Source organism: Pelophylax lessonae (genome assembly GCF_965119305.1).
Source record: "Pelophylax lessonae genome assembly, chromosome: 1".
In the NCBI taxonomy this organism is placed as follows: domain Eukaryota; kingdom Metazoa; phylum Chordata; class Amphibia; order Anura; family Ranidae; genus Pelophylax; species Pelophylax lessonae.
The window spans coordinates 225542922-225556124 of NC_138768.1; the positions used below are offsets into that span (position 1 = coordinate 225542922).

Consider the following 13203-nt stretch of genomic DNA (forward strand, 5'->3'; position numbering starts at 1 on the left):
AGCTCTGTTGCTATTCAGCACTTCTCACGAACGGCTGGCCAGATTCAGCTGTGTGTGATTTAAAATCTTACCTTCGGTATTTAAAACGGCTTGTTAGTAAGTATTTTCACCTCGCCCTAGCTGGTGTCTGGTCGTATTCTGAAGTGTGGAGTTACTGTTGATCAATGTAAAATGCTTTTTTGCTTTCTAAACTGATGCACTAGTTACATTTGTACCTATGGCTCTTGAGAGGATCCCATCATGAGCTTGGACTTCTGGCACTAGATATTTTTGGATTTGTAATTCCAGCTTGTTTATATATATATATATATATATATATACAGTGGGTACGGAAAGTATTCAGACCCCCTTAAATTTTTCACTCTTTGTTGTATTGCAGCCATTTGCTAAAATCATTTAAGTTCATTCTTCTTCCTCATGAATGTACACATAGCACCCCATACTGACAGAAAAACACAGAATTGTTGACATTGTTGCAGATTTATTAAAAAAGAAAAACTGAAATATCACATGGTCCTAAGTATTCAGACCCTTTGCTCAGTATTTAGTAGAAGCCCCCTTTTGATCTAATACACTCAGGAGTCTTTTTGGGAAAGATGCAACAAGTCTTTCACACCTGGATTTGGGGATCCTCTGCCATTCCTCCTTGCAGATCCTCTCCAGCTTTGTCAGGTTGGATGGTAAACGTTGGTGGACAGCCATTTTTAGGTCTCTCCAGAGATGCTCAATTGGGTTTAAGTCAGGGCTCTGGCTGGGCCATTCAAGAACAGTCACGGAGTTGTTGTGAAGCCACTCCTTCGTTATTTTAGCTGTGTGCTTAGGGTCATTGTCTTGTTGGAAGGTAAACCTTCGGCCCAGTCTGAGGTCCAGAGCACTCTGGAGAAGGTTTTTGTCCAGGATATCCCTGTACTTGGCCGCATTCATCTTTCCCTCGATTGCAACCATTCGTCCTGTCCCTGCAGCTGAAAAACACCCCCACAGCATGATGCTGCCACCACCATGCTTCACTGTTGGGACTGTATTGGACAGGTGATGAGCAGTGCCTGGTTTTCTCCACACATACCGCTTAGAATTAAGGCCAAAAAGTTCTATTTTGGTCTCATCAGACCAGAGAATCTTATTTCTCACCATCTTGGAGTCCTTCAGGTGTTTTTTGGCAAACTTCAAGTGGGCTTTCATGTGTCTTACACTGAGGAGAGGCTTCCGTCGGGCCACTCTGCCATAAAGCCCCGACTGGTGGAGGGCTGCAGTGATGGTTGACTTTCTACAACTTTCTCCTATCTCCTGACTGCATCTCTGGAGCTCAGCCACAGTGATCTTTGGGTTCTTCTTTACCTCTGTCACCAAGGCCCTTCTCCCCCGATAGCTCAGTTTGGCCGGACGGCCAGCTCTAGGAAGGGTTCTGGTCGTCCCAAACGTCTTCCATTTGAGGATTATGGAGGCCACTGTGCTCTTACGAACCTTAAGTGCGGCATAAATCTTTTTGTAACCTTGGCCAGATCTGTGCCTTGTCACAATTCTGTCTCTGAGCTCTTCAGGCAGTTCCTTTGACCTCATGATTCTCATTTCCTCTGACATGCATTGTGATCTGGAAGGTCTTATATAGACAGGTGTGTGGCTTTCCTAATCAAGTCCAATCAGTATAATCAAACACAGCTGGACTCAAATGAAGGTGTAGAACCATCTCAAGGATGATCAGAAGAAATGGAAAGCACCTGAGTTAAATATATGAGTGTCACAGCAAAGGGTCTGAATACTTAGGACCATGTGATATTTCAGTTTTTCTTTTTTAATAAATCTGCAACAATGTCAACAATTCTGTGTTTTTCTGTCAGTATGGGGTGCTATGTGTACATTCATGAGGAAGAAGAATGAACTTAAATGCTTTTATCAAATGGCTGCAATATAACAAAGAGTGAAAAATTTAAGGGGGTCTGAATACTTTCCGTACCCACTGTATATATATATATATATATATACACACATACACACACACATTATATATATATATATATATATATATATATATATATTCGCTGTCTTTTATAATATTTCTAAGTCCATCAATATATCCGGGATTTGTCATGTCCTACTATTGTTCATTTGATTTTTCCCCTTATACCTTCCTACTCCATATCAAGAGCACACATGCAACCATTTAGGTGACAAGCATGTTTTCTGGAAAGCTTTCTCATATTTTGACAGAGCTCTACTGTTTTTTTGGCTTCAGTCGCCATTGTACTCCAGAGGCCTTTGTATACAACACATCCCTCCATTGAAGGAATAATCAACAATCACTAGATTGAATATTTGATGCAAGCTGGACCGGCAATAGGACTTGAGACAGGTGTTTTTACTCTTCATGTGCAAACACAAATGTGTCATCAATACAGATGATGTAAGCTCTTGATGTATAAATATACAAATCTTTTGACACCAAATGAATGCTGTATCATATATATTAAATCACTTGGTTTCATTTTAGAGATTGGAGCGTATTAAAATTTATAACCCTGAAGAAGCAAAAATTGCTTTGAAACGTGTTAGGTATTGTAACACCATATCACAGTGTCATCATCACAGTGTCATCTCTTGTGTATTGATATACCATGACCAATTGTTTGCTGTTTAATCAATTTTGTATCTATATGTCTTTTATAATCATTTGTTAATAAAATGTATACCTTTTATATAAAATTAGTTTTTTTATACTCTAAAGGCAAATTTTGTAAAAGTCCCAAACCCTTAGGGGAACTCTTTCTGGTTGTACTTTGAATATAGGGATGTGGCACAACAATCAGAATTTTTTGCTGAGAAAATCCATTTATTCTTCTCTTCTGCATTCTTCAACTGACCACCCTCTGACAAAATTTCTTCCCTGTCCTTCCCCAATCTAGCCACTTCTGTCTACAATAGATCCCTGTCCTCCGTCTTGGATGCACTCGCCCCTCTCATTACACACATAATCAGGCCCTGGGCCCTACAACCCTAGCAAACAGATGACACCAGAATTCTGAAAAAAAAAACATGGCCGTGCTCTTGAGCGTCTGTGGAGTAAGATGACATTTTACGAAGACTTCAATCAATACAAATCAGCCCTCCAAAGACAATTTTTGCTTCCACACTGCCAAGCAGACCTATTTTATCATTCTCAATAACACCTTATCCAGTTCCCGTCAACTCTACCTATAGCTTTCTCTACTTCATCCTCCATCGACTAAATTAATGACCACATCCTCCATCGACTAAATTAATGACCAGATCGCCAATTAATTCCAAAAAAAAAAAGAAAGAAGAAAGAAAGAAAGAAAAAGAAGATTGGTTCAATTTGTGATAAAATCTCCACTCTACAGATACCCCTCCCACCCAACCCCATGTCCGCAAGTAAAATCAATACTTCCGGAGTGTGGTCTGGACATGGCGCAAGACTTCCAGACTTCCCCTCGCCCAACCTGGTTGATTACAACCCCATTACACCGGCATGCACTCCCCAAATAAAAGGCACAGGACACGTTCATCAGCCCACACACCCGGCAAGCCAAAGAAATCTGGGGAAATAGACCATTTCTTCCTAGCAACTTCACATACTGCAGCCCCCTTCACTTCCAAGATGGCAGGACCACGCGGCCAGAAGCCGGACATGGATGAGTCCCGGGGCTGCTTCAACTCACAGACTGCCACTGTCTCCACACCAGAGGCAGCAGCTCCACTCAGCCAAGGCTTCCCAGAGCCTTTGCAGCCGGCGGGGCTGTCCCTGGTGGACTCGGCAATCCGAGCTCTCCTCCAGGCTCTCCCGGCGAGGTCGGAGATAGAGTCCCTCGTGCTCCGGATAGAGGAGTCGCACCGGCGGGACCTGCAGGCGGTGAAATCCGACAGGTTGCACACAGGAGAGACTTCGGTGTCAGATCTGGATACCCGGGTGTCTGCTCTGGAGAGCTCCCGCAATACATATATGGAAACAGCCATCAGCCTTCAGCTGCACTTGGAAGACAGAAGCCGCCGAAACAATTTGCGGCTGCGAGGCCTGCCGGAGGCCACAGGCAAGGATGATCTCCATGAGACTGTTGCTGCCATCTTTCAAAAAGGTACTGACCTCTAACCCACCTGAAGATATAGAACTAGATAGAGTGCATAGGGCACTGGGCTCCAGATCTAATTATACGGACAGACCACGGGATGTAGTGTGTAGAGTGCATCACTTTATCCAAAAAGAGGCTATTATACACAAAGCCTGGGAGCTGGGTTCAGTAGACTTTGATGGTGCTTACATTAAGATCCTGCCTGACCTCTCTAAGGCCACCTTACAACGTAGAGCACTTCTCCACCTGATGCTGGATCTTGCACGTCAAGCGGGCTGCACATACTGCTGGGGGTACCCCCTGGCGGTCATCTTTTGTAACACTGCCTCTTTCATTCTCCACACTCCTGCAGAGCTGCCTGCTTTATTCATGTTCCTTGGCACGGATCCCATTCAAGTTCCCGGCTGGCTGATTCTTCTCCCGCTGTCGACCGGTAGACAGAACAATGTGGCGAGCCATGGTGGGCTCTTTCCCAAACCCCAGAGACCACTGAGGAGGTCCCGCACGGTCCCCGTTGATGGGTCACGCGAGTCTTGACGTTTGAATATACCTTTACTTACCCTGCATACGGGATTCTTCTCACCGGATTCTGCAACCCGGCTCCTGTGAGGACTCTGACATGGCACATCCTGTGCGTGGAAGTTCCTCTCCAGACGAATGTTATGTCCCTACGGCTATCTTTGGGATCCTTTTGACCATTCTTATGACCGCACCTTCTGCCCAGTGGGCCATGTGCCACGGTGTTGCCTGAAGAGGCAGAAGGGGGTAGCCATTACCCATGCTTCACATGGCTTCATGTATTGTCTTCTCATCCTGGAACCTACGTGTTTTTACCCTCGTGTGCTGTGAAGTCCCCTGGTTGGCTGACTTGTGTGCTCACTCGTATTCTCGATTTTGATGACATGTTGGCTCGTCCCCTGTACGAGGAGGCTGCCCTCCACCACCTGACATTACTTATATGGGTCTCCTAGAGCGTGACACGTGAGGATGGAGGGGTGATGGCTGGGAGCTGCTTTCTAGATTGGGGAGCGGCCGGGGCCTGAGCCATACTCCGCATTCATTTTGCCTGATAGTGCAGACTTGCGCATTATAGTTTGATAGTGTTTTCCTCAGATATTACCCTAGATTGCCTATGTTGTGCTTTCTGTTTAAATTTCTCTTTATGCCCATGTTCCATATATGGTGGGTTTACCTTATATTACATATGTGGTAACTTTTACATTACCATTGTATTGCCCCGGAAGGGGGTCACGTTGGGGGTGGAGGGGGCTGGGGCAACCTCCTTGGCTGTCTCCAACCACTCTTCCTACTAGGCGCGTGCTCGGTTCTCGGTCGTTGATCGATGAGCGCATTAAAACCTCTCTTCGCTTTCTTCTATACACTACTACTCCACACCGGAGATGACAGCAGTCCCCTTAATCTTTACACTCCTCTCTATCTGATCTATATTTCTATCTTATCTATTCTCCTCATCTTCTCTGCCCCCCTCCCTCCCTCTTTGGCTACGTTTGATACTGTTGACCACCCACTGCCTTCTCCTTTAAAAAGCTTTCCTACGTTGGTCTCTGTGGCGGAGCTCTTCACTGGCTCCCATCCTACCTATCCCACTGCACCTTCAGTATCACTTACAACTCTACTTCCTCCTCTTCTCTGTCAGAGTCCCCCAAGGTTCTGTTCTTTGACTCCTCTTATTCTTGATCTACATCTCCTCCCTGGATCAGCTGATAGCCTCCCATGGCTTTCAATATCATTTCTATGCAGACAACATCCAAATCTTTCTCTCCACCCCTCAGCTCACATCAGTCTCCTCACGCATGACTAACTAACCGACATAGTATGGATGTCACACCTCTTCTTTAACCTCCATGGCGGTATTCCCCAGAGTGGCTCGGGGTTAAGAGTGCCAAAAGCAGTTACCCCTAGTCACACTCGGGATTACCCCACAATCCCACTTAAGTTCTGCTACAATCCCCCGCCATCCTGCAGCCACCCCCTCCCACTGTCCTCGATGTGTAATCCGGCCTATGCCGTCACCCGTCTTCCGGTTCCCTTCCCTGCGAACGCCACAACGCAGGGGGTGGAACCGGCAGGAGATTCAAAAAATAAACAAAACAAATGACATGATACTGTGTAATCTGTTAGGATTACAACTTTGTATCAAGTCATTTTACCACAGGTTTTAGCCTAATGGCTTTTCCAGTGCCCTGACTGTACTTTTGTGGCTCTTTGTGCCTGGAAAAATGAGCAAGTCCATGGCATCCAAAAAGCGTTCTTTTAGCTCAAAAGCACTTTTAGACGAACTGTAAAAAAGTGACAATGAATCAGAATTATTTGAAGAACTGAGCGATAGTGATTCGTGGGAAATTTTGTCATCAGGTGCTGAAAGTGATGACAGCGACGATTCGCTCAGCGATGTGAGAACTTGGTGCTCTATTGACTGCGGTATGGATCAGGCAGCGCCCCCCAAGATTACCATTTACTGGAGCACCTGGTATGAAAATTGACCATGACGACCCCTTGGCATACCTAAAATTATTTCTGACCGATTAGGTTATTGAAAAAATAGTTACCGAGCCAAACCAGTACAAAAAGAGCAACAATTGGCTACGCATCAGAAGTTTGTAAGATGCAGAAAGTGGGAACCAGTGACCAAAGATGACATTTGGAAATTTCTGGGCCTAATATTTCTTCAGGGAGTGGTGGGGAAACCCCTGCAGAAGTGGTATTGGACAACCGATACATGGCATGGCCATGTCAGGGTACAGATTTTCCCTCATAATTAAATTTCTCCACTTCGAAAACAATGAAGAATTTGATGAAACTACTCATCCTGCCCCAAAACTAAAGAAAATTTGGGAAGTATATCAAATGATTCTACAGAATTTCCAACGGAGCTATGTGCCAGAAAGAGACATCAGAATAGATGAAAGTCTAATGGCCTACAAGGGAAGGCTCAGCTGGGTGCAATACATTGCATCAAAGAGGGCACGATTTGGTGTAAAATCCTACACGCTATGCAAATGGTCAACTGGCTACATTCAGAATTCAGTGATATACACTGAGAAAGGAACAAAATTTGATAAAAAATACAGCGATTATGGAATGGCAACATCTTCTGTTCTTTCACTAATTGAACCATTGCTAAATCAGGGTTTTTGTGTAACAGCTGACAACTTTTATACATCTCCTGAACTTTATGGAGGCTCTACTGCAAAACAAAACCGATGCCTATGGAACCAAAGGGCTAAAGAGCGCGACATGCCGCCAATGTTTGGCAAAAAGAAGATCAAGACGGGAGAAATGGTTGCCTGGCATAAAGGCAAAATGATGGCACTGCGATGGCGGGACAAGCAAAATGTGTGCCTAATGAGTTCAGTGCATAATACTTCCACTGTTATGGTACGCGTGAAAGGTGGGAAAGAAGTCATGAAGCCACAACTAGTGATAGACTACAAACACCACCACGGAAGGTGTCAACAGAGCCGACCAAGCAATGACATTCTACCCAGCAATGAGGAAACCGCAAAAGATTTCCTTAAAGATCTTCAGACATCTTCTTGAAAAAAAAAAAAAAAGTGTGACAAGCCTGATTCATTGAGACTTCATTTGGAAAGTTGCCGAACATATCTTTCTGAATCACCAAATACCATCAATGGCTGGGAATAGATCTGGACGTCGTGCTGTTGGCATGGTCAACCCGGAACGCCTGACTGGTCGTCACTTCATGGACTACATCCCACCAACTGAGAAAAAGTCAGCACCTACAAGGATGTGCGTGGTTTGCTGCTCGAAGAGAGATGTCAGTGGAAGGAAAATAAAGGAAACCAGATTCTATTGTCCCGATTGTGACGTCAGACTTTGTGCAGTCCCAGGTTTCAAAATCTTTCATACCCGAGAGGTTTACTGAACTATTATTACAGTGTTTCAAACTTTCATACCCGGGATATCTACTAGATTGTTTGGACAGATATAAGTGAGTTATTCCTAAGAATTACAGGCCTAAAACATAAGATAGATTCCATGCAAAACAATGTACCGCGATTTGAGATCAAAAATTCTGACACAATCAGACTGCAAGGGAGGTTAAAACTCAACCTGTCCAAAACAGAGTTTATAATATTTACGTCCCTTCATGTGCCCCTTCCCCAACTTCTCTGACAAGATCAATGACACAACCTCATCCTGCACCTGCATGCCAGGGTGCTAGGTGTCATCCTGGACTCTGAACCCTCCCTTCGGCCCCACATCCAATCATTTTCCCAAGCTTGCTGCCTCAACCTCCGCAACATCTCCAAAATACGCCCCTTCCTATCCAATGACACCACAAAGATCCTAATTCACTTCCTGGTTATCTCTTGGCTCGAATACTGCAACTCCCTCTTCATTGACCTAAATACACTATCCCCTCTTCAGTCCATTATGAATGCTGCTGTCAGACTAATCCACCTTACAAACCGCTCAGAGTCAGCAACCCCTCACTGTCAATCCCTCCATTGGCTGCCACTCATCCAACAAATTAAACTCAAAATGCTAATAACAAAGCCGTCCTTAACTTGGCCCCCAGCTACATCACTAACCTAGTCTAAAAATACGAACCAAAGCGTTCCCTTTGTTCCTCCCAAGACCTCCTGCTCTCTAGCTCCCTTGTCACCTCCTCCTATGCTCCCTCCAGGATATCTGCTGGACCTCTCCCATCCTCTGGTATTCCCTACTCCAGTCTGTCTGTCCATCTCTAGCACTATCCACTTTTAGGCGATCCCCAAACCTTCACTTCAGAGAAGCCTATCCTACTCTCCACCCAACAGCTATACTTTTATTTTCTCCATTAGCCCATCCCACACAGTTATAACCTTTTGTATCACTTGACCCTTATTTTTAGCTTGTAAGCTCTAACGAGCAGGGCCCTGATTCCTCCTGTATTGAATTGTATTGTAACTGTACTGTCTGCCCTCACGCTGTAAAGCGCTGCGCAAACTGTTGGTGCTATATAATTCCTGTATAATAATAAAATAGGAGGGGGGGGGGGGGTGATTTACTAAACCTATTGTGCACAAAAATCTGGTGCATCTCTGTACAGAAACCAGCTACACACCAGTACAAAATCAGCTTTCAGGCTTTTTTTTTATCAAAGCTTAATTGAACAAGCTGATGTTCGATAATTGGATACCATGGACAGCTGCACCAGATTTTGCACTCTCCAGTTTTAATAAATTAACCCCATGGTTTTCTGGTAGGAAAAAAAAAAAAAAAAAAAAAAAGGTATTGGATTAAAGAAAGGAGACATGCCCCAAGAAAGCATATGGCTGTAAGAAGTACGGATATGTGAGAAGGGGCGGATAAATCAAGATTCTCTGCTAAATAGCAAAAGTGGGGTAGCTAGGCAAATAGGCTTGGTAGGCGATAAAAACCAGACCCATAGAAGAAATAAAGAAGGGCAGAAAGGGGTGAAAAGGAGGTAGGAGCAGAAAAAGCAGAGAAGAGAATAGAGAAGCTCAGACTGGTAGAGGATCTCGTATTATAAAATGACAACTCTGAGGCCTGGTTTCCATTTAATGACTAAAGCGGATTTCCAGTTTTTCTGCAACTTTGGTTTGTTTGGATAAAGCTGGTCCAAACCCAACCATTTCCTACACTAAGTGCTACAGCAACTCTAAGCACTGTATTTACTTGCATGTAGCTTCAGCTACATACAGTACACAGTGCTAGGTTCCCGTCTCACACTCGGAACAGTATAGAGTATATCTGAGCGGTGCTCACCCATTCATAGGCAGCTTTGTATTTTGTGAATGAATATAAAGCTTCCTCTGATTGGCGGAGGCGGGCTGACGTCACATTTACTGCTTCAGCCAGTCAGAGGAAGCTTCGTATTTTTTCACAGAATACAAAAGCTGCCTATGAATGGCTAAGCACTGCTCAGACAGACTTTGCTGAAGTTACATGCAGTACATAAAGTGCTTAGAGCTGCAACAGCACTTAGAGAAGGGAATTGTTTATTTGGACCATCTCAGTCCAATTTAACTATACCGAAAGCCTGGGGATTAGCTTAAATTTGAATTTTTCTAGTACAGCCTGTCTCAAGATCATGGCAACACTAAGTATAGGTTATAGAATGGTACTTCTATCAGCTTTTTCTCTGTAGCTGGTAAGCAGGTTTTCATTCCACCCAATGTTATCTACCCATCTTGTTCATTCCTCTGTCCAGCTGCTCAGGACTTCAGTGAAAGGGACACCTTACTTTCCCTCAACCCAAAGGTAGCATGAACACAAAAAAGGGCAAGTTTGACAGCATGGGTAGGTTACAAATAGCTAAAATGATAAATTAATGAACTTTACTTACTCTGCAGCATTTTCTTTTTTGTCATCCTTATCCTCCCGATCCTGCTTGCCAGGGCCAGAGGTTTGTACACCCTGTGATGTAACCTCAGGGCCTCTCTTGGGTTCAGAGCTACTACTGCTAATGGATGGGGAGATGCTTGGACTACTTGGCTTGCTGCTGCTGTTACTAGTAGGTGCATTACTGCCACTTTCACTAGTCGACTCTTTGGAACCTGAATCTGGCTTTTCCTTCAGAAGTTCTCTAGGCTTCTCCACGCCATCACGATTTTTTCCAAGAATGTGGTCAATAGCATCAGGGCTTGAACTAGACTGTAGCTGTGGAAAACACAAATGGGACATTAGAAGACAATTTAAAAAGGAACTAATGCTCAAAGGCAATCTCAAGGCAACTAAAGAGAAAAAGCAGCTATGATTCAAGATTAAGCTTAACATTTGTGGTGTACAAACACTGACATTTGTACAGCTGTACTTACCCTAAAGTCATTTTTAAACTTCTTTAAATCATCCAGTTGCTTCCTTTGTTCCGAAGCCATTGGAGGCATTACTATAAACAGAAAAAGCAAGAGGGACCGTCATGACACATTCCTTTTACTAAACTGAAATTGTGCAGTATATGGAAATGTTCATTCTTTAATCCATACTAGTTAACCTTTACAGTAAAATTAGTATTGCAAGGTTATAAAATAAATGAAGCACAAGAAGCAAGCAAACGTCTACATTTGGCTTACATTTTAACACATACACAAAACAATCTCTGCAATTCATGATCCTTTCCCCATGTTTTTTCCTCATCAAAAAAACAGAAATTACAGAAAAATTCCTTTGGGTCTGCTTGAAAGGCACACCGTTCTGTTGTGGCCCGACATCACTCAGCATTTGCGAATACCGTGTTTGACAGCCCTGCCAAACTACTTAGACCCTTCTACTTTCCCATTCACATAAAGCTAATCAATTCTGTAGTCCCAAGAGCAGGACTGATAGAACCAAATTACTCTGGAGGGTGCACACTTACTGGGCTCGGAATAACTAAAGTATTCCCCCCTTTATCTGTCCTCCATCCCTCGGTGGTCTGCACACACAACTGACCCCAAGTGTTCCCACAAACCGAGTATTGACAGGCAAAACACTGTCCTCAGTTCTGTCAGCCGTAACTTGGCCCTTTCCGCAAAAGCCTGTGCTAGCTGAACACAAATCAGTGCGTCTCTGCTGACTGTCAAAGAACACAGTATACGTAAAGTGGTTCTAAAGTTAATAGGTTTTTTTGCCCTAATGTATTACTTGCATTAAACATAACACAAGAAAAAGATTCCACTTGCTGTTCCTTTCCCCCACTCCATAAAATACTTACCTGAATTATATGGACTTGCTGGCTGTGCTTGTCTGACAGAGCAGCGAGAGCCACTGGCTCCTGCTTCTGTCAGTCAAATACTGTGAGAAGGGAGCAGAGGCTGAGCTGCGGTGAGTATGTCTATACTTTCTTAAGCAGACCCACACAGTGGGTATGGAAAAGAAAGAATCATTCCCCTTTAAAATAACGTGTTGCTTTGCAGCCTGAAGTGAAGACAGTTTTTGTTTTATCCAGCTGTATTTACTAGTGCAACTTATAATATCAAAGTGAAAGATAGAACACCAACATGTCACACACCTGAGTTGGAAAAAAAGATCACCCCCTTGTATCACCATTTTGTTAAACCACCTTTTGCTTTAATTACAGCCTTTATTTTTTTTGTTTACAAAAGATTTTATTAGAAAGTCATAAAAAATGAACAATACAGGTCAAACATGTATCATCGTACAAAAAAAATTTTTTTACAATGCATAGAGAAAAGACATGAAAATTGCATATATCGAAAAAAAATTATTGGTCAAAGTATAAAAGCTAATCAGACAGACCGTTGTCAGCATAGAGTCAAAACCATCGTTCAAGACATATCATATCTCATTTGAAGCATAAAGAAATCTATAAACATCTATCCCAAAGATCCCATTTAGCATGGAAAGTCAACATTGAACCATGTAAAGAGTGAAAGATTCTCTTTCTGTTAGCTTGATGCACTTCATTCTGGAAAGAACCTAAGAACACGGGGAGACTGAGGCTTGTTCGAAGGAGAGCCAGGGGATGCTATCCGACTCCGCATGCCATTGTGCAATTTGTATGAGTTTAGCTGAGATAAAATAGTACCATAAGTCTGGGATACCCAGACCTCCACGGGGCTGGGGTGCATAAAGGATGTGACTATTGTATCTGGATCTTTTACCATTCCAGATAAATTTGGAAATCTCACGCTGAAAAGAGATGACATGGGACTTAGGCACATTGACGGGAAGAGCCCTGAAATAAAACAAGACCTTTGGTAGGATAATCATTTTTATAGCCATAACTCTGCCTAGGAATGAAATATGATACGAAGACCATGCCTTTAACAACAGACCCAACTTCTTGAACACTGGAGGTAAATTTGAAATGAAAAGAGAATCACGAGGAGTGATTTGAACCCCTAAATAACGGAATGATCTTGAACACCAAGTGAACAAAAAAACTTTCCCCAATGGAAACCTGCATCCAATTTGGTAAATTTATTGGCATAAGCGAGCATTTAGAGAGGTTTACCCCAGACCTGACATGGAACGAAAGTTCTCCAACTCAATTAGCAGATGAGGTAGAGAAATATGAGGATTAGACAAAATCAATAAGACATCATCCGCATAAAGACTAAGTTTGAATTCTTTCCCACCTCTGTTGTATCCAGCTATATGAACATTCTTCTTGATAGCCGTAGCCAAAGGC

General features: G+C 43.3%; 1 protein-coding gene across 3 annotated transcripts in view; it reads right to left on the minus strand.

Moving 5' to 3' along the window:
- Positions 1 to 13203, minus strand: part of ATXN2 (ataxin 2) — a gene marked incomplete at its 3' end in the record, with an annotated part of 179710 nt that overhangs the window by 34614 nt on the left and 131893 nt on the right. For all 3 annotated transcript variants that reach the window (XM_082265650.1, XM_082265649.1, XM_082265648.1), the window contains 2 exons: positions 10889 to 10959; positions 10417 to 10730 (listed from right to left, as the gene is read on the minus strand). In XM_082265650.1, coding sequence (XP_082121776.1) covers positions 10417 to 10730; positions 10889 to 10959 — 385 coding nt within the window. The remainder of the gene's footprint in view (positions 1 to 10416; positions 10731 to 10888; positions 10960 to 13203) is intronic.